The sequence below is a fragment of the Phyllopteryx taeniolatus genome, chromosome 13, assembly GCF_024500385.1.
Source record: "Phyllopteryx taeniolatus isolate TA_2022b chromosome 13, UOR_Ptae_1.2, whole genome shotgun sequence".
In the NCBI taxonomy this organism is placed as follows: domain Eukaryota; kingdom Metazoa; phylum Chordata; class Actinopteri; order Syngnathiformes; family Syngnathidae; genus Phyllopteryx; species Phyllopteryx taeniolatus.
This window is the reverse complement of record NC_084514.1, coordinates 14138065-14165903: the sequence shown is the minus strand read 5'-3', so window position 1 is coordinate 14165903 and position 27839 is coordinate 14138065. Positions and strand designations below refer to the sequence as shown.

Here is a 27839-nt window from a genome sequence, read left to right as displayed (position 1 = left end):
TGGAATTGGGGTTGTATATCCACTGTAAAAAAACATCTTTAACTGGACTAATGTGTGGTACGGGGTGGAGGGATGGTCCTCTTCAAATAGTTCACAGGTCGCGCGGCAACATGGCGCGAGGCCATTGTGCTTTGTCATTTAACAGGTGACTCACATCACTACACTTGAGCATGCCGGAGGCAGAGCACTCGGAGATGCTTGCGGCATTCAAAATGCATGATTTTCAGCCCAGTGCAAACAAATCACTTTAAAAGATCAGTTTAATCTATTTCGAGCTGCTATTATGAGCTGGGAGAGTTGTTCACATAAAGAGACTGAAGCAGGGTTAACTGCAGCGTGTTAGGCAACTCTTCACATACTTTACTCAGCCTGAGAGTTGTCAACTTTATTATTTGTTTTTACAACACCAGTGCTAGGTTTACAATGCAGACTACTAATATAGAGGTCAAGGTGTAAAATAACACATATTTAGCCAAGCTGTGTGAGTAGGCGCTTTTATATAAACGCAGCTTTTTTCAAGCATCAGTCGTAGAAGTCATCTGTGTCGTCGTCTTTTGTGTTGAAAGGTTGTGGACGCAAGGCTGCTTCGATCTCTGAGTTGCTGTCATCTGACTCCCCCCAGAGCTCTACACCAGACAGTAGAAAGAAAGAGAAATATTACACCACAGCCAAATGTTTACTATTGTATGCTGACGCTGAAGATTATTTGCATACTTGCGCTAACCTGCTAAACTGACACTTCATAAGCATTCCAAGATTTGAACACGGAGTAAAAAGCTAACCTTGAAATACCATAATGAAAATCTTATTGCACTCTCTTTTATACAGTCTTGTATGTTTATTTCAATGCAATTTGTATTCTGCCATTACAAAAGTAATAATGCTCAGGTGTTTTTAAACTGTCAGAGAAGATTAATTTATCAATACATTCGTCATTGTGGCGGCACGGTGGCCGACTGGTTAGAGCGTCAGCCTCACAGTTCACAGTTCAATCCCCGGCCCCCCCTGTGTCCAGTTTGCATGTTCTCCCCGTGCCTGCGTGGGTTTTCTCCGGGCACTCCGGCTTCCTCCCACATCCCAAAAACATGCATGAATTGGAGACTCTAAATTGTCCGTCGGCATGACTGTGAGTGCGAATGGTTGTTTGTTTCTATATGCCCTGCGATTGGCTGGCAACCAGTTCAGGGTGTACCCCGCCTCCTGCCCGATGACAGCTGGGATAGGCTCCAGCACGCCCGCGACCCTAGTGGGGAGAAGCGGCTCAGAAAATGGATGGATGGATTCGTCATTGTGGCACCAGCTCATGAAGTTAACCAAGGTAACCAAATAATAGAAACATGGGATGTTCTGGCCTGTATTGTACAAGACCAAACGCAGATTGGTAGAGTACGGACACCTTTTCAGATGTTTTTCCTGACCCTCATGCACCTTATGCTGAATTTGCCAATATAATACATTACCCACATCCTTCATGATTGTAGACAGAAAAATCAGTTTCCAACACATTCAGTGACATCATAAATGTTTTGCATGCATTATCTGCAATAAGTACACTATATTGGCAGAGAAAATTACCCATCAGCATGGTGGTGTCATGCAAGGGTGAGGACATGACATTCCTCAACAAGACTGTCTCAATGCAGTATGCTAACATGAGTCATGGTGTAGTTGTGAAACACAGCTAAAGCTACTGCTTTAGTATATTTTTTATCATGAGCAAGATTTATTTTATTTTATTTATTTATTTTTTTGCCAATCATTCCTACCTTTATACTGAACACATACAGTCCCCTCCAATAGTATTGGAACGGCAAGGTCAAATCATTTGTTTGTGTTGTATACTGAAGACATTTAGGTCTCTGAGAATATGAAAGATGAATATGAGACAAATCTCAGAATTCCAACTTTTATTTCATGGTATTTACATCTAGATGTGTTAAAACAACTCAGAACAGAGCACCTTTTGTTTGAAGCCACCCACTTTTCAAGTGGGCAAAAGTATTGGAACATTCTAATTGCTCCGGTCCTGCCTTTTAGATTGATTGCTTAAACATTAGATAGTGCTTGTATTTGGCTATGGGTTTCACCTGTGAAAACTGCATTTGCTGTTAAGCAAACACAAAGACCAGAGAGCTGTCTCTGGGAGAAAAGCAAACCATTTTGAAGCTGAAAGAAGAGGGAAAAACGATCAGAGCTATTGCACAAACATTGGGCCTAGCCAATACAACAACTTGGAATGTCCTGAAAATGAAAGAAACTCCTGGTGTACTGAGCAACAGACATTGAACAGGTCAGCCAAGGTTATCAACAGCAGTTGATGACAGAAACATTGTGAGAGCTTGCTTCTTTCTTTAACACACTAAGAAAGTCAAGCAGTCACGGAAATTACTGCCACAGGGCAGGGGTGAAGGTATCACAAGCCACTGTTCGAAGAAGACTTCGAGAGAAGAAATATACAGGCCATACCACAAGATGCAAACCACTCGTCAGGAAAAAGAATCAGATGGCCAGATTGAATTTTGCAAACAAGTACAGAGATCGCCAAGGCGGGGACCTTGGCGATCTGATCCCCAAGGCGGGGACCTTGGCGATCTGATCCCCGGGTACAGAAGCTGCCTCTAGGGATGTGGAATGTCACCTCTCTGGCAGGGAAGGAGACCGAGCTGGTGTGTGAGGTCGAGAAGTTTCGACTAGATTTAGTCGGACTCGCCTCCATACACAGCTTGGGCTCTGGTACCAGTCCTCTTGAGAGGGGTTGGACTCTCTTCCACTCTGGAGTTGCCCACGGTGAGAGGCGCCGAGCAGGTGTGGGTATACTTATTGCTCCCCGGCTCGGCGCCTGTACGTTGGGGTTCACCCCAGTGGACGAGAGGGCAGCCTCCCTCCGCCTTCGGGTCGGGGGACGGGTCCTGACTGTTGTTTGTGCCTATGCACCAAACAGCAGTTCAGAATACCCACCCTTTTTGGAGTCCTTGGAGGGGGTGCTGGAGAGCGCTCCTGCTGGGGACTCCATCGTTCTGCTGGGGGACTTCAATGCTCATGTGGGCAATGACAGTGAGACCTGGAAGGGCGTGATTGGGAAGAACGCCCACCCCCGATCAGAACCCGAGTGGTGTTGTTATTGGACTTCTGTGATCATCACGAATTGTCCATAACGAACACCATGTTCAAGCATAAGGGTGTCCACACGTGCACTTGGCACCAGGACACCCTAGGTCGCAGTTCAATGATCGACTTTGTGGTCGTGTCATCGGACTTGCGGCCGCATGTCTTGGACATGCGGGTGAAGAGAGGGGCGGAGCTTTCATGTATTCAGGACCTAAACCATAAGAATAATAATCCTTAGTTTCTTTTCCTCTGCTTAGTGATATTGTAGGATGAGTTATTTTTCTTAGCAGTCTCTGTAATATGTTTTCATTTGAAATGTGGACATTTCATTTGAAGAGATGGAAGTACGTCAGATTTATTTTTGCATTGATTTTTGTATTTGTATGTAGTGGACCTACAGTATTTCAATATTTCATTATTGGGACTATTGTATTGGCGGAGGGATACAGTGTGTACGGAAAGTATTCAGACCCCCTTAAATTTTGCACTATTTGTTATATTGCAGCCATTTGCTAAAATAATTAAAGTTCATTTTAAAGTTCATCACCAAGGCTCTTCTCCCCCGATTGCTCAGTTTGACCGGACGGCCAGCTCTAGTAAAGGATCATGTCGTCCCAAACGTCTTCCATTTAAGGATTATGGAGCCCACTGTGCTCTTAGGAACCTCATGTGCAGCAGAAATGTTTTTGTAACCTTGGCCAGATCTGTGCCCTGCCACAATTCTATCTCTGAGCTCTTAAGGCAGTTCCTTTGACCTAATGATTCTCATTTGCTTTGACATGCACTGTGAGCTGTAAGGTCTGATATTGACCTTTCCTAATCAAGTCCAATCAGTATAATCAAACACAGCTGGACTCCAATGAAGGTGTAGAACCATCTCAAGGATGAACAGAAGAAATGGAGTTAAATATGTGTCACAGCAAAGGGTCTGAATACTTATGGCTATGATATTTCAGTTTTTCTTTCTTAATAAATCTGCAAAAATTTAGACAATTCCATTTTTTCTGTCAATATGGGGTGTTGTGTGTACATTAATGAGGGGGAAAAAAAAAAGAACTTAAATTATTTTCACAAATTAACACGACGACACTCAGACCGGCATAGCGGCTAGACTGTAGCCTTGAGAGGGACTCTGGCACCGAGTTGTTTCTGCATCCCTCTGGTCACGTGGGCCAGTCAGCCAATCAGTGTATTTTTTGTGTCGTACCCACATGGTCACATGGGTTACGCGTCCAATCAGGTGCATTTATATTCTTAATGAGGAAGTAGAGCGCTGTAGTCTGGCTGCAGCAGCCTGGATAAGCGGTGTGGCTGCGCATAGCCGGCCCGTATGTAATTTTCAAACACAACGGCTCATTATTTTATACTGAGACAAGACCACGACGATATCGAGGTACAAGTAATTTTGCGATATAGCGAATATTGTTACATCCCTAATAATAATAATACAATAATAGTAATTTAAAGGCACCTTTCTGAGCATTCAAGGTAACGTTACACAGCAGATAAAATCAAGGAAGCAACAACAATAAAACAAAGGCAGAGGATAAATACAATGTAAAAAGCGAGCATGAAAGGTTTGTTGGGTCAAATGAAATGAGGCACTGACAAACCCACACTGGCTCTTCATACAGTATGATGCTGTGCAGATTTACACTATAATAATAATAAACATGAATATGTCTCCGACTGTGCAGATAGAAATCTGCCTTGTATAAAGGCAGGCTTTTTGATACAGCTCTCGTATTACGAGTGCATGAAAGTTAGTATACTAATGATGGCAATCTTGTGCTATTCAAAAATCAGGGAAGCCCCAGAAGCAGGTCATGATTATTTTAAGATGATTTTATTGAATCAGAAATGTAAGAGATTACCTAAAATCAGACCAATAATGTTTTTGATTGTAGAAAAACATTATGTACATTACTTTTCAGTAAAAGCGATTCAGCTTCAAGGCCGATTTCTGGCTTGCAAGTTCTGAAAAAGCAGAGCTGCTTTGAGAGAAATTTTTGATTTAAACGCTGGTGTTGACACGAAGCTTAAAATTCACAGTAATGTAATTTACTGAATCTCTGTCTTTGTCTGTCCTATGCAATTAACCTCTTTTGACACTGCCTTTACGAACAATTAAAATGTTTCTGACGGGTGTTTAACGCTCAAGTGCCGACACTGGCCAGGCACGCAGACAAAACCATATTTGGGTCCTTCCTTTGTACCACTAAATACTTCACCATAAGACACGAGAACGATGTAATATAATCTGCTCCTAATTAATCTCCAAGCCAAATAGAGAAAGAATGATAATGAATACCGTAATTTATCGTGTATAACACGCTTTTGAGTATAATACGCAACCCCAACATCGACCCCCAAAATCAGGAAAACACTTCCACCTATGTATAATGTGCACCATCGATTTGCTGCTATCAATATGCTCAAAACATCAAGTATTATCAGCATTTTATTAGGTTTATAAAAAAATATTCTGCTCTGTGTGCATGCGCTGACGTAATTCAGATTTTTTTTAAACATATTAGTCTTGCGGGTATGTTGCGACTGGGTGCCATGTCACCTGTGTCCTCGATGACTGGGCAGGAACAAAGTAGTCGAGTGCTCCCCTCAGAGTCCACAGCATTGTGGATAAATCAAGTCGTTGGTTAACAGTTGGTGTATAGTCCACCAGGCGTTGCTTTTTCGCCGACTGTTGTTTTGCTGCAAGTTAAGATAAGCCAGCAGGCAGCTAGAAGCTAAAGGGGCAAACCCGTGGGAGCTAGCGGCAGGAGCTAGCTAGCTTACATTGCAATGCAGAGTAACGATCCAGGAAGGAATGAGTTCTGAGTGAAAGTCTTAAAGGTAGCCAACTGGAGACCAGGTTGTGGTGGAAGGTAAGTGGTAATTTACCAGGTACTGTATATAGGGGAAAGTAGCTAGCGAGTGGTGTTGCGATGACCTCACAATTGGTCCTTGACCCGGAAGTCCGTCAAGAGAGATATGATATCGATACGACGGTGCCCCAAAGATGTCATGATTCTTGGGTGAGCAGTGAATATTTAGCGGATTATATATACATTTGTGCGGCGGCACGGTGGGCGACTGGTTAGAACATCTGCCTCACCGTTCTGAGGACCTGGGTTCAAATTCAGCCTCGCCTGTGTGGAGTTTGCATGTTCTCCCGTGTCTGTGTGGGTTTTCTCCGGGTACTCCGGTTTCCTCCCACATCCCAAAAACATGCATGGTAGGTTAATCGAAGACTCTAAATTGCCCGTAGGTGTGACTGTGAGTGTGAATGGTTGTTTGTTTATATGTGCCCTATGATTGGCTGGCGACAACTTTAGGGTGTACCCCGCATCTCGCCCAAAGATAGCTCGGAGAGGCTCCAGCACGCCCGTGACTCTAGTGAGGATATATACATTGGTAATATTAGACATTATATATCATATTGGAATGAAAGTCCTGTGGTGGTGGGTTGTAATTCTCCTCCAGAAGTAAGGGCCGATTAATGTGTTTAAAATAGATAAGTTAGATAGTTAAGATTCTGGTGTGGCGGACTACTTCCGTTCGACTTCTGTGTTTCCTTTAGAGCGCTTTCTTTTACTCGACATTTAAAAAAATATATATATATATATATATATTATATATTATATATTGCCATTGCCAAATGTATTCGCTCACCTGCCTTGACTCACATAAAAACTTAAGTGACATTCCATTCCTAATCCATAGGGTTCAATATGACGCCGATTCACCCTTTGCAGCTAGAACAGCTTCAACTCTTCTGGGAAGGCTGTCCACAAGGTTTAGGAGTGTGTTCGTGGGAATTTTTGACCATTCTTCCAGAAGCGCATTTCTGAGGTCACACTGATGTTGGACGCGAAGGCCTTGCTCTCAGTCTCCACTCTAATTCATCCCAAAGGTGTTCTATTGGGTTTAGGTCAGGAATCTGTGCAGGCCAGTCAAGTTCATCCACACCAAAGTCTGCCATCCACGTCTTTATGGACTTTGCTTTGTGCACTGGTGCACAGTCATGTTGGATAAGGAAGGGGCCAGCTCCAAACTGTTCCCACAAAGTTGGGAGCATGGAATTGTCCAAATCTCTTGGGATGCTGAAGCATTCAGCGTTCCTTTCACTAGAAGTAAGGGGCCAAGCCCAGCTCCTGAAAAAAAACCCCACACCATAATCCCCTCTCCACCAAACTTTACACTTGGCACAATGCAGTCAGACAAGTACCGTTCTCCTGGCAACCGCCAAACCTAGACTCGTCCATCGGATCGCCAGATGAAGTGCGATTCGTCACTCGAGAGAACGCGTCGCCACTTTAGAGTCCAGTGGCGGCGTGATTTACATCACTGTATTTTACTTGAGATGTACTCTGTGAAATGGCGGATCAGAAATAAATCTGCCACCCAGTAAACTAAGATGCTAAATCAGATGCTGTCAACAGACAACAGATATATATGATATGTTATGACGGTGCCCGCAATGACGTCATGATTCTCGGGTCAGTGAAAATTGAGCGTATTATATATGAATTTTGTAACATTACATGTCACATATCCTATTGGAATGAAAGTACCCCGTTTACACAACGCCTTTGGAGCCTAATGTTTTGTTTTATACATGGGAAATTACTATTATTTTTATTTTTTTTATTATTATTATTTATGAAAAACGTTCATAAAATGTTTCATGAAAAATAACTAATAGGATGCTGTGTCAATATAATACATACAGCATAAGGCTGATGATCAATATTTTAGAAAGTGTTTTCTGGGGTTAAAGTGCACCATTTCCAAGAACGTCAAGTGTGTCAAGAAAGCCTTAAAGAGGTATTAAAGGTGGCTGCTGTGATGAGAATAGAAGATCATAACAATAAGATATATGTGTCTTCTGCGTTTCGGGTTATATGTCATACGCCTGATCCAGGATTACATCCATTCAGGTTTTAGTTTTGTACAAATAAAAATATACTCTGTATGTTAAAGTTTGTGTTTAGCTAAAAAAAATGCTTTGACTCCAGAGCTGAGCACTTGGGAAGTGCACTTCAGCAAGTGTGATCCTTTTTACATGCATTATGTATTCTACAAAACTTTTCAAGTGAGCTAACACCGCAGTAATGGTAGTTGTCTATTTCCACCTACTGTGTGGTTTTGTATACACTAACTTACCTTTTGACTGCAGAGCAGAATAAATCTTTGGGTTCATCTTGTCTTTCCTATGAAAACAAAGGCACTTATCAGTTTTTGTCTCAATAGCTATGGTAAGTTGTTTTGAAATTGCAGAATGTAAGAGTGGAAAATGTGACACTCTTAAATACATTGCTCAGAATTTCAAAACTGTAACCTATGCACACTTTTCTTGAACATACAGTGAGAGTATGTTTCTATAAACCACCAAAATCTATTCTGAATGTACTAAGGAGTATGTATTGGTATTTAAGGGGGAGGTATACCACCTATCAAAACTGTTTGCAATTGATATCAGTGATTTGAACATGAGAAACAACATGCAGACACTTTCCCAGAGAAACTAAATAGTTTATTTGACTTAAATCCTGTTTGCATAATCATTTGAAGCAAAGTGTATTCTACCTAAAATGGTTGGTAATTCAGAAATTGTAAATATGTCACATTTTTGTGAAACTCTTAAATTAAAGCTGAAAGTCTGCACTTGAATCACATCTTTTTGGAAATTTCAAACCCAGTGTGGTGAGCGGAAGAGGAAAAATCCCCAAAACTATTTCTGGACGCAACTGTATGTTGAGGTAAGATTACTCGCAAAGCTTGAACAGTAACACAAGAAGAACTTCCCTGACTCCTGTTGCAATTGTGCCAAAATGATTCGACAAGGCCCCCCATTGAAAACCAGTCCAATGCCAGGGTTGCCAGGTTCCCATAGCTCTGCTGATATCGCTATGTAAATTTGTGACCTCCAAAAAGGCTTTGATCTTATTCAATAAAGTCCCCAGTTCCACTTAAAAGCCCCCAGTTCCACACATCTTCACAGAGCCCATTCATAGCCTCAATCCACACTCATTACCTCCCAGGTTAGCATACATATATATCCATATGACATATTTGTGTGCTTCTATGCCGCGTTGATTTTTCCGGGAAGAGGAGGAAAAGGGGGAGAAAGATGATGGCTTTCAACAAGTCATGTTTTCCTCCATATGTATCAGTTCAAACCCATGACCTCTTCAATTGTCATCCTTTCACTCTTATCTTCTCATCTGTGCCTCAGCTAATCTCGGCACAGTCGGCTGTACATTGAGAATAAGAAGCAGAATACATTGGCTGCATTCGAGTTGCTCTCTTCCCATTTTTAAAGTGATGCTTTGCAACACTCAAGCTATAGCCAGTGTACTCACAACAACACATTTATTTTCATTTTCTACATGACTTTGACAGGGCATTTTTTTATTCTGCTCTTAAGGTGTTTAGAACCAGAGGTAAACAGCCGCTTACAAACTAAACATTGGTACACACTTTATTGAATACACAAAGGAAAATGAACTTTGTATTTCATGGTTTGTATACAAATAAGAGCTACAGGTGAACAATGAAGGAATTACAACAGTTTGTATATGTACCTCCCACTTTTTAATGGACCAAAAGTAATGGGACAATTGGCTGCTGAGCTGTTCCATGGCCAGGTGGGGCATATACCTGTATGGCTGCCAATGGAACTGGTTTGCTTTTATTCATTGATGATGTGACTGCTGGAAAAAAGCAGCAGGATCCATTCGGAAGTGTTTTGAGTCATATTCTCTGCTCATATTCAGCCCAATGTTTCAGAACTCATTGGACGGCACTCACAGCACAGATGAACACTGACCCGAAGCATTCTGCGAAAGCAACCAAAGAGTCTTTTAAGGCAAAGAAGCGGAATGTTATGCAATGGACAAGTTAATCACCTGACCTGAATCCGATTCAGCATGCATTTCAATTGCTGAAAACCAAACTAAAGGGAACATGCCCCAAGAACAAGCAGGAGGTGTAGACAGTTCCAGTAGAGGCCTAGCAGAGAATCACCTGAAATGAAATCTAGCCTCTGGTAATGTCAATGCGTTTCAGACTTCAGGATGTAATTGACTATAAAGGATTTGCAACAAAGTATTCAAAAGTGAAAGTTTCTCCCTGCCGTGACTTCCTTTTCTCCCTATGGACATCGATCGCTAACATCACGGCTGATCTACAGAAATGTGATAGGAAAAGCAGGAATCAAGATCGGAAAGGAGAAAGAAGAGTGGAGATGTGTTGGAGACTAAAACACCTCAGGCTGGACAACCGCAGCAAACCTCCTCCACTCCGCTGCTGTCGAGTGTCAAATGACAGCTGCAGCTCGCTATCAAACCCCAAACATTCCGTGATTGGCGATATGGACGCTCTGAACGGCAAGCTTGTATAGGCGTTTGATCCTGTACATATACTGTATATTGTACTTTATCACATTTATTGAACCATAAAAAGATAGATTAATAGTTGGATGTAACGGGTTGCTACAGAACAGGACGCGGGAGTGCAATACAGTATTTTAAAAGACGCTTGTTTATTTGAATGGCCGGTGCGGTACGTATAGCATAACATAACACATAACACCCGCATACATTTTAGCCACAAGCTTCGCTTTTTTATCCACAGGTACATAATAAATATAGTTCAGTATTGTTGTAAAACACAATATTCTTCGCGTCGACTTAATCGCTAATCATGTGTTTTTGACATCTCTTCTTCCAATTGGCCATATTACAGGAGAGTCTTGACAGCTGCCGTTGCCAGACTATTACGCTCTGTGGAGCAGCGAAATGTCCAATCAACAAAGCAACGTGTTGGTCAGAGAGTACAAAAATGAGGTGGAAGAGAATAGTGGTTAAGCCCGTTAGCCTCGCTAGCGTAGGCTTTTCTGATCACCGCTAGTCTTAAAGATTCATAACAGTAGGACTATGGGACTGGCGGTGGGGAACGAGGGCAGTGGCGCAAAATGCAACTATCTTCGTCGCCTCAATGTTGTCTAATAATGAACAGACAACAAATGTGCGCTAATGGCAACTTTATTCATAATAGAAGTTGTGCGTAACCTGCTGACACATTCTGACACTAAGTTCAGTGACCAATTCCCTCTGAGAACATCAAGTTTGAAGCCTTGCAATGGTAAGGCTATGTTGATAAATTGGTAGGGGTCTTTCTTGGTTTCTGGATGTCAAAATGTGAACAGCAAGAGTGGACTGCTTAATTCCTTATTTTAATTGAACCTGTAAATTAATTGGTCGATTTAGGATCGAATACCCCATGTGAATTTTGCTGTCTAGCTCCTTGTTAGAGAGCAGCAACTTGTGCAAAAGTTACAGAAGAATTTATCAGTTTATTAAAGGTTAAATTGCATTAGAGGGTCATTGAGAAATTTCACCCAGAAGCCCAATATCCTTAACTTTTTGTAAGTAGTATATATGTACATATTGTATATGCAGTACCATGAAAAAGTATTTTCCCCTTCCTGATATTAGACAACCTAAGTAAATACAAAATGCAATTTCTAAATGATGATTAAGAATTAAAAAAAAAAATCCCAAAATATCTAGCCCCATGTGAAGAAATCATTTTCTGCCTTTTTTGCCACATTAGAGAAACCAACAGGGGTGTTTTTCCGTGAAACAATAAAACAAATAAAAAATATATTTAAAACATATAGGCGACTGTGCGAGTATGGGGCGGTCCACTGTATATATAGTGTATTTACTGTATTGATAGAGCTTAGCAGGCAGCTGGCTCTCACTTTGTACCCGGAAATGTCATTTACAACATAGACTTTTTGATTTGCCGCTACATCTGTGACATTATGATGCCGTTCACCAATGATTCAAATTTCCAATCACAGCAAAACTAGTTGCTGATGGTTGGCCAATCATGAGAACTAGTTGCACAACCCCGCACACCGCGTGACAGTTCAGTCGCATAGAATCTGAACTTTCTCCCTTTCACTCGCCTTAGGGCTTGCCTGACTTGCACACACACACACACACACACACACACACACACACCTGTTCTACTTGCACAGGTGCTGTGAATAAATTATTTGATTGATGTACAATGCATGAGCTTGTTCTGCATTTGCTGTGTGCATTCGTATATTTATTATATTGCATTGAACAGAAGTTGCCATAAAGGTGCACGGGTTAAAATAAGACAACTTTAAATCCCTCAAAAATTGCACAAATTAAATTACAAGCATTCATCAAAATGGTTTAATAATAGTTCTGTGTAGAACGCCATCTGGATCCGGACCCAGCCCTTCGCTTTAAAGGGTATATTAATATTGCTCGAAATGTCTATCATAGCAAGTAACTTTTAATCAAGTCATTACTCATGAATTATGGTCGACTTTCAGAAAAAAAAAAAAAAGGCATCTCATAATCATGTAATGCTTAGGACAATTATTTGTAGGGACACGCAGTAATGTATTGTATGCATGTTGGCTTTATGTCGATAATAGGGGAAAAGATCCATACATGAAAAGAGAAAATCTCCCTTCCATCGTCATTCAATAAAGTGAACAACGGTTAAAACAAAACTAAAATTGATATCATAAGGTTATAGGTTACAGATACCAGGCCATGCTCCAGTAAAAATACATTAGTAATCTATGCAAATATATGCTATAATTCCTTTCTCTGCTCAGAAATAACTGTTATAGTGAGTAAAAATTATTATTATTATTATTTTTTTAAAAACCCAATTTGGATTTGAATTAGTCGAGCATGCTTACTAGTCTCAAGCCCACATAATATATGCAAACAAGAAGCTAAATCAGAGTCTGCCTGCTCAAAGATTTTGATTGACACTGTGGCGTACTTTTCAATGTACAACAGCACTGTATCACGCCATGGTGTCTTTAGATTAGATTATTGTATGATTTAGATTGTTTACCTATATAAGCAATGTAACATATAAATTAGAGCGATCCATGTTAGGTGCAGGTGCGCCAGTCAGATGCATCTACTTGATGGAACATATATACACACTTCTAAAGCTATGCATCAACATGTAACTAAAACATAAAATAAAATAGAAATCTGCTAAAACAGCTAGTCTATGATCTCGTGCTTATACGGTAAGACATCAGCAAGCATACATTTTGGCTGAAACAAGGCTTACAAAGCATTTGACACTGGCTTGCAAATCCAGACTTGAGTGGCAGAAAAATGCTTTTGTTTACCCTTTTTTTGTTTTTTTTTTAAGCTCCCGCCACCCACACACAAATGTTAATAGCTCAACAGCACTTTTGCACAGCCGAGCTTGTCTAAAGGTAAAGGTAGACCCATCACCTCATAATTCCCATCAACTCCTACTCCCATCCCAGCTATGACCCCCGCACAAACCATGTTTAGGCTAAGCTTGGATGTACTCTAACGGGCCTGAATGGCGGCAGCAGGATGTCACCCTTTGTGGGGGCAAACAACAAGAGACAAATGTGAGTGCGCCGTGCGTGGGCACACTCTAACATGTGAGTGCTCTCTGCTGGCAACGAGTTTGTACTGCAACTGAGAGGAAGTCGCAGCCATCTCAACAGTCTCCTCCTATCCTGTGCGTGGCGGTCGAGTGGGGACAGCCTAGCTTGATTGCTAATGTGACCGACGGTAAAATATAGTAATACATATTAAAAGGACCATTTTAATCACCGCACAAGGCCACCACATACTACAGTTTATAACGGTGCCACCAGCAACTACTCGCACTGTTCACAACACTGCACCTGCACAATCTAATGAACTCAAACAGAAAAGGGTATAAAAACTATTATTTAAAAAATGTACGATATTTTTCCGAGACTGTCAATGATTTATTGCAGTACAATAACACTACTGTTAATGCATCTTCTTAAAGGCTGTTGTTTTCCTATAGAGCCCCTGTATTGGATCTCATTATTGTAAGTGTACCTAAATATGTTTGTATCACCATTTTGAGTAGTAGTATGAATAAATGTAACCTTAAAAATAATAAATATACAATCTAAAGGCAGCTATCAACACTTATTGTTTGGCCTTTATATTAACTCAACTCTAAAACTGATTTCAAATGACTACATTTTTTTCTTTAGTGCAAAACATACAGATGCATATTGTAACATAATAATGTTGCCCTTCCTAATGTTGTTTTTCGTCTTCCCTTTCTACCTGCGGACCTCCCCTTCCCTCATTCCCTCTCTCGGCTCTCCCGTCCTTCCCTCCTCCCAGCGAGCCGACGGATCCACACACGAGAGAAAGAGAGCGCTTCTGATTTTGACACTGTGAGTGATTTGAGGTCGAATGCTCGAGCACATCCTGTTGTCCAAGGCAAAGCTGTAAACCACTAATTGTTGTGTCAAGGTTTTTGTCAAGCAGGCACTAGGCACAACAATAACACCGGCTGATGGTGAGCGGATCTTTTTCTTGCGCGCGAGTGTGCGTGGTCATGTGCTGACCATAAAAAACAGGGAGGAATTTTAAAAAAGGTATTTGAAATTGCTAAACAAAAATAAGGAAGGCGTGGTTTCTGAAATGTCCATGGGAGAGAGGAGCACAATGTTTCTTTGCACTAGAGGAAGCAGTGGCATGCACTTGCATTCAAAGGGGAACAAGTGGTCTTTACATGGAGTGCAGCTGCTTATTAAGACTCACTCCTTCGTGCATTATTCCTTTCATCCCCACTCAACCACAAAGTGATTTTACTTCAGCATTCAAAAAGACAGCAAAAGATTTGTAATGGACAAATCCTTAATAAATGTTGCAGATCAGTTGCTTCCCCACCAGTTATAATACAATACACACATTTTATATAAAAAAAAAAAAAAAAAAAAGACTTCATTTCTCAATTCTCTCAAACTCCGTAATAGTGAAATGAGCACATATAAATGTGTGAAGAGTATCTCTTTGCATCTTGTATAGACTGCATGTATTTAATCTGTAAAGCTTATTAAGGCTTCGGTCATTGCTATGCAAAGCAGCACCCAGTGCTTTTCTCTCGCTTTTCATCCAAGTGCAGTGTTTGGCCAATAGGAATGGCCCCCCGCCTCTCATTCTGCATTCATAACATGCAACATTTGCACAATGTATCTCTCAAAGGCCCTGAATAGAAGGCCTTAATACTCATGTAAACAACTGCAAACCAATTACTTAATGAATCAGGCCCACACATAATGAGGAGCCTCACAAAGAGTTATAAATGCATTTTTTTGCACCAAAGCTTCTGCTTCAAACTACAATCCCCTCTGCTGCAGTCTAAGCTTAACAGACAAATCATAATTATTGTCTAAGACAACACAGCGGAGGACATTTTTGTATTTGGAGTCCAGCGTCATCCGCCTTTTGATGTCACTCATCAGCTCGCTGACAAAAAATAAATAAATAAAGCAAATAATGAAGAAGAGGGAGGGAATTGGAAAAGAAAGAAAATGCTCAAGGAAAGAGGATGAGGGGCAAAAAGATGGAGACAGGGCAAAGAGCGACAAAGTGAGACAGAGAGAAGCTGGTCAGAGAATCCTGCAGTGTTATGCTTCTGCTTGAGTGGAGGGCTTCTGGACCACTCGTGGGTGCATTTAAGTGCAAAAAGCGACAGTAATAAGCGGGCCGCTTAAATCTAACATCCAGGAGAAGATGAAAATAGAAAACATACGACCAGAGGACGAATTTAGGGTGACTAAAGCACTTATTGGCACAGTTTCTAACTGTAGAGAGATGAGAGGGACAACCATATGATCATGTAGAAATCACAAATCGACTTGTGTTTACAATCTGCGTCACTATTGTTTTGTAGAATTCTCTTTTTTTGTTTTGTGAGTTTTGTTTAATCACATATATTTTGGGCTTCCAAAGCAAATTAATAACATGGGGACAGGCAACATCTGAGAGGGTCTGGGTCTGAAATTGGCTCATGTTTATTAAAGAGGGTGGTCCATGCACTGTGGCTGGCAGAGGCAGACATCAGCAGCTATGAGGACCACAATAGAGTCAGCCCATTAGCCCTTCCCTGGGCTAATAGGCAGACTGCAGCGTCTGCTTGCCAGGCCGGGGACATACAGCCTTCAGCCCTCATATCAACGTGCTGCCCAGTAATCACATGAAATCAGAGAAGATTATTCCTCATAACGTTTACGCAGCCATTACAGGAGCCCAAATGGGTTTTGTGGCGAAGAGGTGCTCTAAGGACCTGATAGGCAATTGCAGATTTGATGAAGTTGTGTTGATATTCAAATGTAAGCGCAATGTCGTTATCTTCCGCGAGGCTGTTTATCATTAAATGTTCTCGTCCGGTCCACTTAGGGCTCTGATTTTTGAGAAACTTCAACACATTTGACGGTGAAAAATGAAAGGACGCTTGTCTTTGTCAACAGATCTTTGAAGGTAGTTGCTCTTCATCCTTCTTGCAAGGAGCCTGAAAACAGTGATATTATGACACCAATTTAACTTTCGGGTTTTCTGTTTTGATTTTGACTTCTAAAATGGGTTTTGAACCCTGGTAACAGAGTGAGAGGGGCTTTAGGGGCTTTTGTCTTTGTGAGCAAGTTAATGGGTGGTGTCCCCTTGATCTTATGGAAATGAACAGAGAATTATTAGAGTGGCCATGCAAATGTACATCAACCACTTTGGTGTCTGGTGGCCCATTTCCTGTGGGATGTTGAATAACAACAATGTTCTTACCGAGGGTAAGGGTCTTGATGTGAGGAGCATTTGGCCCTCCCAAGGTCCACTTCAGGGCCATGATTTATTTCTGAAGCAAAAAAGACCAGATCATACATTGTTATTTGGGTAGACTCCATACTCAGAATATTCATTTAGAAACTTTGAAATAAATCCATCAGAATCAAAAACAAACTGAAACGTGCAAAGCTTGGTTCTGCTGACAATAGTTTGTGGAGTGTTGGCTCATCAATGATCAGGCTCCAGTCAATGTGTTTTTACAAAACTTTTACAGGAAATGGTACATAAACACCACACTATATGACCTTTGAACTGGACCACTGAACATCACTGAGCAGTAATGCAATCAAAATAGCGTAGAGCTAAAATTGTTAAAAACTTTGCTCTTTTTCGCTAAAAGTGGTTAGAGGTTACTCTGGGTCATTCTTCTCAAATTAATAATCAGAAACTGAGACAAAAACTGTCACATTTCTACCAGAACGGTGTCTCCCTGTACTTCTTTGGACCACATTCCTTACCTGAGGCGTCATCCTGCTCTCCCACTTCTTCCTCCTCCTCTTCAGAACTCGGCAGTCGTTCTTGCATGGCTGATAGCTTAAGTAACTGATACGCTTTTGTCTCTGTTCACATGCATGCAGATGCGCACTCACGCACACACACACACACACACAAACTCAAGTCAAATATTTGCTTAAAACCCAGGTTTCCTACTTTCAGAGGTTTCTGTGTTTGATGAGCCAACATGCTTCAGTAGCTGAGTCTTGAAATCTCAGTTAAAAGCGAGGGCGAATACATCACCTTAGCTGTTGATTCAAGACAAAAGTAGCAATCTCAGTGTCTCCACAACACAGCAATTAGCAGTCATGTTTTTTCAGCAACCCCTACCAGGATGACTGAGTCATTTCTCATTTTGAAAAATTCACAATTACATTTTTAGCACACAAAATAAAGAGGAGACAAAGTCTACACACTCAATTGGGAAAAAAAATCCTTATTTAGTATGTTTTCCCTCTGGTTTTTTGGGTCCTTTTTGATTAGGTAAAACAGATTGACTCTTTTTGTTGGCTATGCACCGCGGGGATCTTCAGACATGAAACACTCAGTGGGAAATCTGGTAGCCGAGGGTAGTATAAACTCACTTTACATTTTAGAGCAGCAGAGGGATGGGCACACCAACTGCTGCAGGATGCCTTCACAGCTAGTATTTTTCAAGTCCAGCCACCTTGCTCCACCATTGTTAGATAGATAATGAGAACCTATGACAGCTCTCATGCACTACCACTCTGACAGCCGGACAATTAAAGCTGAGTACATTATTCCAGAATAATGAAGGATAGACTTTTTCAGAAAGCCTGTGACCGAGGCGAAAACATGGCTAGTACTTTCTATGAGATAATTAGAGAAAACCAGCACCGCTCTTCAGGTGAGACTTTGACCCCGGTTTCACCTTGATCATGCTGCCACTGCCAATGTGTAAAAGGGCCTATTATTCACTGCATGTGGGAAGCAAACAAACCACCACATAAGGAAAGTGTGAATGCTGGGACACAGGCGATGCCTTTTTACCTCTAATAGGAACACTTTCCACAGGGCTTTCGTCGTGGCTCTCCTCTTCTGCACTTTGTAGTTCTGTAAGAAATGGAAGTGCATAGAGAGCTGCATTGGCAGGGGGAAAAGTAGAGTGGGGAAGGAAATGGGAATGTAGAGTCTTTATTTAGCTCTGAATAGTATAAAGAGCTGTATGAAAACCAGGGAGTGAGGGATTTAAAAAAAAAAAAAAAAAGCTCAATGGTGAAATTGATTTCTTTCACAAAAAAAGAAACTTTTAGTGCTCTGTATTCGTAATTTTCGATACAGAAGCATTCAAAGCTGTCCCTCCTAATAGTCTGTTGCAATGAAATGACAGGTTTGTGAAAGGGTAAATCATTGGACTCACTCACATCACATCATTGTATAAAAGTTGCTTTAACTGGGAAATAAAACCAAATTCTTGTGGTTTTGTGAAATTTTTAGTCGCATATGTGAATTGAACTTGAATCACTTTTTCTGACCTTGGATCTGTTGCTCTTGGATCCTCCTGGCAGGCTTCACATCTCCACAATGAGGTGCGAGAGACGGAGGGCCACAAGAACAAGTAGAGTCACTCTCCTCATCTGCTGAGGGGCACTCCTCACTGGACCGGGAAAGAAATGTCCTCAGCAGCACTTTGGCCTGTGAGCAGCACAAATTAAAACCAAACCATTAATTGTTCCCATTCAGTGAAGGAAGTGTTAAATTAAACTCAGACCGATTAGGCATTTCATTTACTTTGGCAACGGTTGCTCGCACTGAGGTGCAGCAGCAGTTTGTGTATAATTAACACCAAGAAAAAAAATAAAGCCAAATACTCTCACTCATTTAAAATGAAAGATTATTTTGCACACTTTTGTTTCCACTCTCCCTCTCAATCACACTTTTCTTTTTTCTTCACGCTCTCTCTTCTCATCCATGAGATTAGTGAAACGCCACAAGAATCCAATCACCCTGGCGTTAATGTGCAACTCGTTCTGCATATCTCCCCTCTCTGCTGAGAGCATTGATACAAACTGCTCTCCTTCTCCCTCTCCAGCTCCGTTTTTTTTTGTAATCTCCGGGGAGATGAGGGTACACAATTAAGAGGAGCCGTTTCAAGAGACGTGGAGAAGGGAGATGCCACACACTGATTTGCTTCCTCTCCTTTTGCCCCATATCAAATCCGCCCATCACCACCGTTTCTCTTTTGTCGTCAAAGACTGCCTCTTAGTATCACATGCCCATTTGCTACTTTTTTAATGAGCACTAATGTGGAGTAAGGATAAGGACAACGATCAGGATGAGTCCAACCGTGACAAACCAAAAGTACATTGTAAATTCTTATCAGTGGAGATTGACAAATGTCAATTCTTTCATTTTCTGAGAGGCAAAGAGACAAAATACACACAACAGTTTGCCGCTTGGTATTTCCTACTGCACAATAAAACTTGATCCATGTCCTTGATATCACCCTTTGTTCCTTTTTTTTTTTTTTAAACTCAGATTTGATCAAATGTACTGTGGGCTGTTGCAGACCCACAGCATTTTAAATATCAATGATTGCAACAGTTAGCACTTGAATATTTAAAGAGCTTCTTTGAGTGTCCACATGCGAGCTGCAGGCTCCCATTTTCCAGAGTGGTTGCACTGTGTGCTAAGAAGTGAATGGAAAATTGTGGTTGCTCTCTTTTGTGGAAAGTAAGCAGTTGTAAGAGACTACAGAGGACAGAACGAGAGTTAAAAAAAGGAGGAATAAAGATAAAGAAAGATGGATGGAGTGCAAGTGAGCGATAAAGCGGGAGGACCATTTTCACACAGCCTTTCCCCAATGCACTGGGATACAATGAAGATGGCAGTGTCTCTCTTACATTTGTTGGTTCATATTTTCAAGTGGCTCTACCGTTTCCCTCTTTGCGTCTCCTCATTGAGGCCAAGACATCGAAGTAACATCTTTATGGCACAAAGACCTCTGTAATATTGTGTACAAAACTCAATAATAAAAAGGCAGTCATGTACACAGTATATAAAGCACTTCCAAAGGGGAAAAAAGGTACATGTAGTGGAAAATGTAGGATTGGAATTGGAATGAAACCAATTGCATTGATATCAACACACATTGTTGTTTATCTTTCAGACAAGGGACCACATTTGTTAAGTTCTATGGTATTTCAGACCTGGATGCATGGGCAGTGACAATGTCTCTTTATGTGCTACTCATTCATCCATCCATCCATTTTCTGAGCCGCTTCTCCTCACTAGGGTCGCGGGCGTGCTGGAGCCTATCCCAGCTATCATCGGGCGAAAGGCTGGGTACATCCTGAACTGGTCTCCAGCCAATCGCAGGGCACATAAACAAACAACCGTTCGCACTCACGTTCACACCTATGGACAATTTCGAGTCTTCAATTAACCTGCCATGGATGTTTTTGGGATGTGGGAGGAAACCGGAGTACCCAGGCACGGGGAGAAGATGCAAACTCCACACAGGCGAGGCCGGATTTGAACCCAGGTCCTCAGAACTGTGAGGGGGATGTGCTAACCAGTCGTCCACTGCGCCACCTATGTGGTAGTCAACAACAGTGGATAGGATGGAAAAATAGGATGATGACAAAAAGTGTATAATGAAACAACTAAAATACAGTCCAATAATTGTCGCTAAAATTTTAAATTTCGAAGTATATTAAAAAAACGATTATATTAATATAATTATATTATATTAATTACATATTAAGTGGTAATTAAAGACAGTAACATGAAAACATGGTTCTCCCATGAATTTGGACCAGCAAACTGATTCACTTTTAGGAATGATACCAAATTTAAAACATTAAAAAAATGAATGAGTGCTTGTCAGAGGAATATGCTGCACGAGATGAAAGAAGATGAGCAGAGAGTGTAATTTGCCATTAGCACATGGGTCAGGGTTTCCCTTTCGTCTGGGTCAATGTGTGGAGCAATCTGATGAGGCGGCAGCCAGGCTTTGGCATCAAACACCAGACACAAAGAGGGCTCCCTTACTAAACACCCAAATAAATAAGCTTTAACACACACGCACACACAATCAATCGAAGAGTGTCACCTCTCACTTTAGTGCACGACTAATGTGTGACTCCAACGCTACCTGGTGGTGATATGTTGCATGACGCTCCACGAGCAAGGGCCCAAACAGTTCGACCAAGCGCTCAGTGCTAAGGACACGGCTCTCCTTGAGCAGAAGGGCGTGCTTGAACCAGCGATCCCACAGCCGAGCGGCATCAGGAGGGAGGCTGTGGTGAATGCGGGGGGTTGATTGGATGTTTGCCAGATATAAATAAGTGCTATCTTACATTCATTCCATTTTAACACTTTAAATATAATTAACTATTTCCACTAAATGATGAACCACCACACATGACTATAAGGTCCATGGTTTAAAATGGGAATTAAATTAGTATAACAGTAAAGCCATCTACATACACAGTAGAGGAGGACAATGTTAGGTGGCTTTCTTGGGAAATATAACAGAAAAAGGTCTGGAGCGTGGATTTGGCTCAGTGTATAACACTACTCATTATCCAAAGGACTGCAAGTCATAGATAGGGCATTTTAATTTACGCATGACATTCACCCGTGCTGTGTTGCAGCAGGAAGTGGCACCAAAAATGACCTTTACATGTGACTGAATTGAATGGCTATTTCAGTGTCTGCTGAAATTGTGTCTCCTCCCCCATAGTCTGCTGTAAAAAACAGGCTGTCATCTACTTTGCAAATCAAGAGGTGTTTTAATACACTTTAATCAAGATTAATCATTATACATATCTTTCCTCCCCTTGAAAGGTTTTCAAAGGTTTTTGAGAAACACAATGCACAGAAATTAGGTATCAAACTTTACAACACCAAACTAAACACATTGTGATTGTGATCTTTTTCCTATCCAAAATATAAGTCAGGTGAACATGGAAACAAATATTGGAGGTGGTTGCAGGACCCTTACCTGACTGTCATATGCTCTGTGCTGGACGGGTGTGCACTCACGAGCTCCTGTGGTAGCAGGCAACCCTTCTCTGTGCTCAATGACAACCTCTGGAGCTCATGAAGCACCACTGCGCCGCATGCTTCAAGGTCCTCCTCATTCAAGCCCGCTTCACTGTCACAAAGGCTGTCCAATATATAGAGAGCAGCCATCCATTGCCGGGGGCCGTGGGTCAGGCGTACATGGAGTAAATCTGACAGCTGTTAACAGCTCATACACACATGCCATGCTATGCACCATAAACATCCAGGTTTTCACACAGATTGCAGTGAGAAATAGCTGAAAGCTGTGACACAGGTTGGCTACTTGAAGACTAGAAATGTGGATAGCAACACAAAGTGGGAAAAGTAATTGCATGTACTGGTGTTAATACAGACACCTTACACACAACTTTGATATGTTTTCAAACTACACATTTGAGATTTCAAAAGACTATACTTTTTACGGACCCTAATTTACAGACTTCTCGGTAAATAATTCAAATAATTTGTGAGATTTGAGTAAATAGATGTGTATCATTCTGATTTTTTACATGCCACTATGTCGCCAAATAATTTCCAGAAGATTATAGGAAGGATAATAAGTGATACTTGGCCAACCCGTCTTTATATTTGGAATTTATAAGCCAGTTGTTAGACAATTTACATCTACCCATTATGAATTACAGTATGCCAACCCTCACCGGAAACGAGTCCGACATACTGTCGGCAATGCGGACCAAACTCTGACACCGGTCATACGGGGTCGGAACAGCCCGCATCAGGGGGTTCGGTACCCCATACTCCACCGAAGCACCCCCCACAGGACTCCCCGAGGGACACGGTTGAATGCCTTCTCCACGTCCACAAAACACATGTAGACTGGTTGGCCGAACTCCCATGCACCCTTGAGGACCCTGTCGAGGGTGAAGAGTCCACTGTTCCACGGTCAGGACGAAAACCACACTGCTCCTCCTGAATCTGAGATTCGACCTCCCGACGGACCCTCCTCTCCAGCACCCCTGAATAGACCTTACCAGGGAGGCTGAGGAGTGTGATCCCCCTGTAGTTGAACACACCCTCCGGTCCCACTTCTTAAAAAGGGGGACCACCACCCCAGTCTGCCAATCCAGAGGCACTGTCCCCGATGACGATGCGATGTTGCAGAGGCATGTCAACCAGGACAGCCCTACAACATCCAGAGCCTTTAGGAACTCCGGGCGAATCTCATCCACTCCCGGGGCCTTGCCACTGAGGCGCTTTTTAACCACCTCGGTGACCTCAACCCCAGAGATAGGAGAGCCCGCCTCAGAGACCCCAGACTCTGCTTCCTCATCGGAAGGCGTGTCGGTGGAATTGAGGAGGTCTTCGATGTATTCTCCCTACCGACTCACAACGTCCTGAGTCGAGGTCAGCAGCGCCCCATCCCCACTATACACAGTGTTGATGGTGCGTTGCCTTCCTCTCCTGAGATGCCGGATGATGGAGCAGAATTTCCTCGAAGCTGTCCGGAATCGTTCTCCATGGTCTCACCGAATTCCTCCCACGCCCGAGTTTTTGCCTGGGCAACCACCAAAGCTGCATTCCGCTTGGCCAGCCGGTACCAATCAGCTGCCTCGAGAGTTCCACAGGTCAAAAGGGCCCGATAGGACTCCTTCAGCCGGGGATCGGATCGCCAAGGTCCCTGCCTTCGCTCACAGCGCAGCTCACACTGCACCAGACCCCTATGGCCCCTCCCACAGGTGGTGGGCGCATGGGAAGGGGGACCCACGTTACCGTTTCGGGCTGTGCTCAGCCGGGCCCCATGGGTGCAGGCCCGGCCACCAGGCGCTCGCCTTCGAGCCTCACCTCCAGGCCTGGCTCCAGAAGGGGGGCCGGTGACCCGCGTCCGGGCAAGGTAAACCTAAATCCATTAATTCTATTCGTCATAGGGGTTTTTGGAGCCGGCTTTGTCTGGTCCCTCACCTAAAACCTGTTTCTCATGGGTGACCCTACCAGGGCGTGAAGCTCCAGACAACTTAGCTTCTCGGATCATTGGAACACACAAACCGCCTCCACCACGATAAGGTTTGAAATTTATTAAGTTCAAATTTTCATGCTTCATGCATCTTTTTATTTTATTTTTGCATAATTTCCCGACTTTGTTTAAGATCATCAAACAAATATATAATAAATAATCAGACAAATAAAACCAAAGTGACCTTAATTTGCTGTTTTTAAATGGTGATTTAATTTATCCATCTATCTATTTTACATACCGCTTATCCTTACTATCCCAGCTAACTCTGGGAGAGATGCAGGGTAGACCCTGAACTGGTCGCCAGCCAATCACAGTGATTTCATTTATGAAGGAAAAAAAAATTATTTCTAAGTTACCTGGCCCTGTATGAAAAAGTAATTGCCCCCCTTGTTAAATTATGAAATAATTGTGGTTAATCACAGTTTCACTGATCACACCCAAGCCTGATTACCGCCAGACCTGTTCAATCAAGAAATCACTTAAACAGAATCTGTCCCAACAAAATCAAGTCGGACAAAATATCTAAAAAAGCTGCAACAAAATGACATGATCCAAAGAAAGTCCAGAACAGTCGAGAAATACAGTAATTGATAGCTGTCAGTCTGGAAAGGGTTCCAAAACCCATTTCTAAAGCTTTGGGGATTCCAGCGAACCATAGGGAAATCCATTATCCTCACATGGAGAAAAACAGTGGCGAACCGTCCCAGGAGTAGCCGGCCTACAAACGTTACCCCAAGACAACAGCAATGACTCATCCAGTTGGCCACAAAAGAACTGCAGGCCTCCCTTGCCTCAGTTAAGGTGAGTGAGTGTTCATGACACAACAATAAAGAAGAGACTGGGCAAAAACGGCATCCATAGCAGACTGACCAAAAAGAACATAAAGGCTCATCTTACTTTCGGCAAAAAACTGCTGAATGATTCCCAAGACTTTAGGGAGAATATTGTCCATACAATATTCTTCCTAAAGTGAAGTGAAGATGAGATGAAATGTGAGCTTTTTGGAAGGTGTGCGTCTCGTTACATGTGGCGTAAATGTAGCGCAGCATTTCAGAAAAAGAATATCCTACTACCAGTCAAACATGGTGGTGGTAGTGTGATGGTGTTGGGCTGCTTAGCTCCTTCAGGACCTGGACAACTTGCTGTCATTTATAGAACCATGAATTCTGTTGAGAACATTCAGCTGTCAGTTTGTGACAGGCAAGCACTTGGTTTCTGGAGCAGGATAACGATCCAAAACATTCCAGCAAGTCAAATTCTGAATGACTTCAAAAAACAAAATTAAGGTTTTGAATTGGCCTTGTCAGAGTCCAGACTTGAATCCGTAGTGGCATGACCTTAAAAAGGCCGTTCATGCTCAAAAACCCTCCATTTTTGCTGAACACAGAATTCTGCTAGGAAGAGTGGGCCAAAATATCTCCACATCATTGCCAGTTATAGAAAACACTTGATTTCAGTTTTTGCTGCTGAGGATGGCCAAACCAGTTATTAGGTTTAGGGGGCCATTCCTTTTTCCAGGTAAATTTAGATTTTGTTTTTTCCTTAATAAATGAAATAAACATTTAAAAACAACATTTTAAGTATACTTGGGTTATATTTGTAAGGTATTTACATTTGTTTGATGATCTTAAAACACTGAAGGCGGAAAACTATATAAAAATATAAGAATTTGAGAAGGGGCCCAATACTTTTTCATGGCACTGTAAAGTACGCTTCACCTTGGCGATATGCATTTGTTTTACAACAGAAAGCTGTGTTTTTGCTTATAATAAGGAGGAGGAGCTATGATACATGTGAAGCATGTGTGGCTATGCAGTATTTTATTTTAAGCTAACATTTTTATAACTAAAAAGGATAAATGCGTTTCTACCACTTTCAACCATCACGGCACATCCAAGGCAGTAGAGTTCTACCATCACTGCTGCCTTTTTTTTTCCTTTTTCTTTTTTTTAACCATGTCGTAGTACGCCATATGTCTTTTGTCCGTGAGTTCAAGACACTACAACATTGCATTAAGTATTGATTCCTCAATTTTCATGCTTCTTTCACCGTCGAACTCGGCCAAAATCTCTTGCTATTGTCACTCTGAAATCACTCCACCACCTTCTCTTCTATTGGATGTGCCTGGATGTCATCACAGTGTGCTGCCGGCTAAATTGAACATTTTTTCAATTCGGCCATTCCGTTGCTCTGCTGCAGCACACACAATAAATGGGTTGGTCGAAGTCACACTGCACTGTGCTGAGTACAGTGAGCAAAGGGCTTAAGACAGCTGTGTACCTCAAAAATAAAAACATGAGGATGGCCATGACACTTCATCACGAGGGCTCCCGGCCAGCAGAATAATGTTTTTGTCAAAAATTGCAAATACCGTACAGAGCAAATTAGATTTAAATTGAAGCTATTTACCTGATAATTCGAATGAATTGTCTTTCATCAATTGAACAATTCCCATACACTCTTGTTTGATCACCATGAAGTCGCCCCTCAATGGAGTGTATAAGCTTAAAGAGTCCTTCCAGGGAAAGTCTGAAAAAACAAAGTGAGTAAGTCAGTACAATGAATTTCGTATTCCATAAAATATTGTAACAGAGTATTCAAGCATAACATTATGGGTAGTGCTACAAAAGGTGCCCCGTTTATTTTATTTTTCACATTACACGTACATCTATATCATCTGTGATGAAATAGGACAATGACAAGTGAAATCTGAAATGGGTTACGGTTAGGAGGTCAGTTAACAACTGTAGCCTATTTTTTGCAGGTTGCTTCGTGTTAACATTGTGATTAATCTGGCATCTTCCATTATATATATGATCTTATCATCAGCGTGAGCTTTGAAATAGTCACCTTTCTCTACATCACTTGGTAGTACTCTTCAGAACAAGTCCTTCAGAGATTTAAAAAGTGAAAATGAAATTGTTGTTGTTGTTTTCCTGCAAACCCCTCGCTCTTATTGTGTTGTTAACAGCCCTAGTGTCAAGGTCTTCAACTTTGCTTTCATGCTGCTGTTTACTGACGTTGCGACAGTATCGGCAGCATAATGTTTAGTTGGAGTAAAGGGTCAGATTCTCTGATGCAATATTGCTCTACAGTGTACACTGCACATTTTGAAGTGATAATCGGCCTAACCACCAATGTCACTAAATGTAGGACTAAACATTTTCAGATAAAATACACAGCACCAGAATAACATTTTAATTGTTTCGCATGCTGTTAGCAACCGAGCAAAACCATCATGCAGTTCAGGGCTAGAAAGACAACAGATTGACCATTATGCTTCTTGAAGAAACCTGGAGGATATTTCAGGCATCCACCCTCACTCACCCTGGCCATGCAGGAAAAAAAATATAATGGGATAATCTAATGAATTGCCCAGGCTTGTTTTCCCCTGACTGCCAGTTGAATGGAGGGAGCGATATAAACTCTAACCTCAAAGAACAAGAAAGAAAAGAGAGAGAGGATGGAGACTGGATGCTCTCGGAGCTTTACATCAAAGC

At 41.8% G+C, this 27839-nt stretch overlaps 1 protein-coding gene across 5 annotated transcripts in view; it reads right to left on the bottom strand.

Annotated features, from left to right (window-relative positions):
- Nucleotides 1-325: 325 nt before the first annotated feature.
- The window catches only part of kiz (kizuna centrosomal protein), a 33046-nt gene continuing 5532 nt past the window's right edge, over nucleotides 326-27839 (bottom strand). For 3 of the 5 annotated variants that reach the window (XM_061794836.1, XM_061794837.1, XM_061794840.1), the window contains 9 exons: nucleotides 26749-26868; nucleotides 22303-22467; nucleotides 21451-21595; nucleotides 18830-18989; nucleotides 18345-18407; nucleotides 17297-17398; nucleotides 16779-16848; nucleotides 8275-8321; nucleotides 326-626 (listed from right to left, as the gene is read on the bottom strand). In XM_061794836.1, the coding sequence (XP_061650820.1) occupies nucleotides 523-626; nucleotides 8275-8321; nucleotides 16779-16848; nucleotides 17297-17398; nucleotides 18345-18407; nucleotides 18830-18989; nucleotides 21451-21595; nucleotides 22303-22467; nucleotides 26749-26868 (976 nt within the window). In that variant the 3' untranslated portion in view covers nucleotides 326-522. Of the gene's footprint in view, nucleotides 627-8274; nucleotides 8322-16778; nucleotides 16849-17296; nucleotides 17424-18344; nucleotides 18408-18829; nucleotides 18990-21450; nucleotides 21596-22302; nucleotides 22468-26748; nucleotides 26869-27839 lie in introns of those variants that run through there. The other 2 variants (XM_061794838.1, XM_061794841.1) reach the window with 2 other exon arrangements.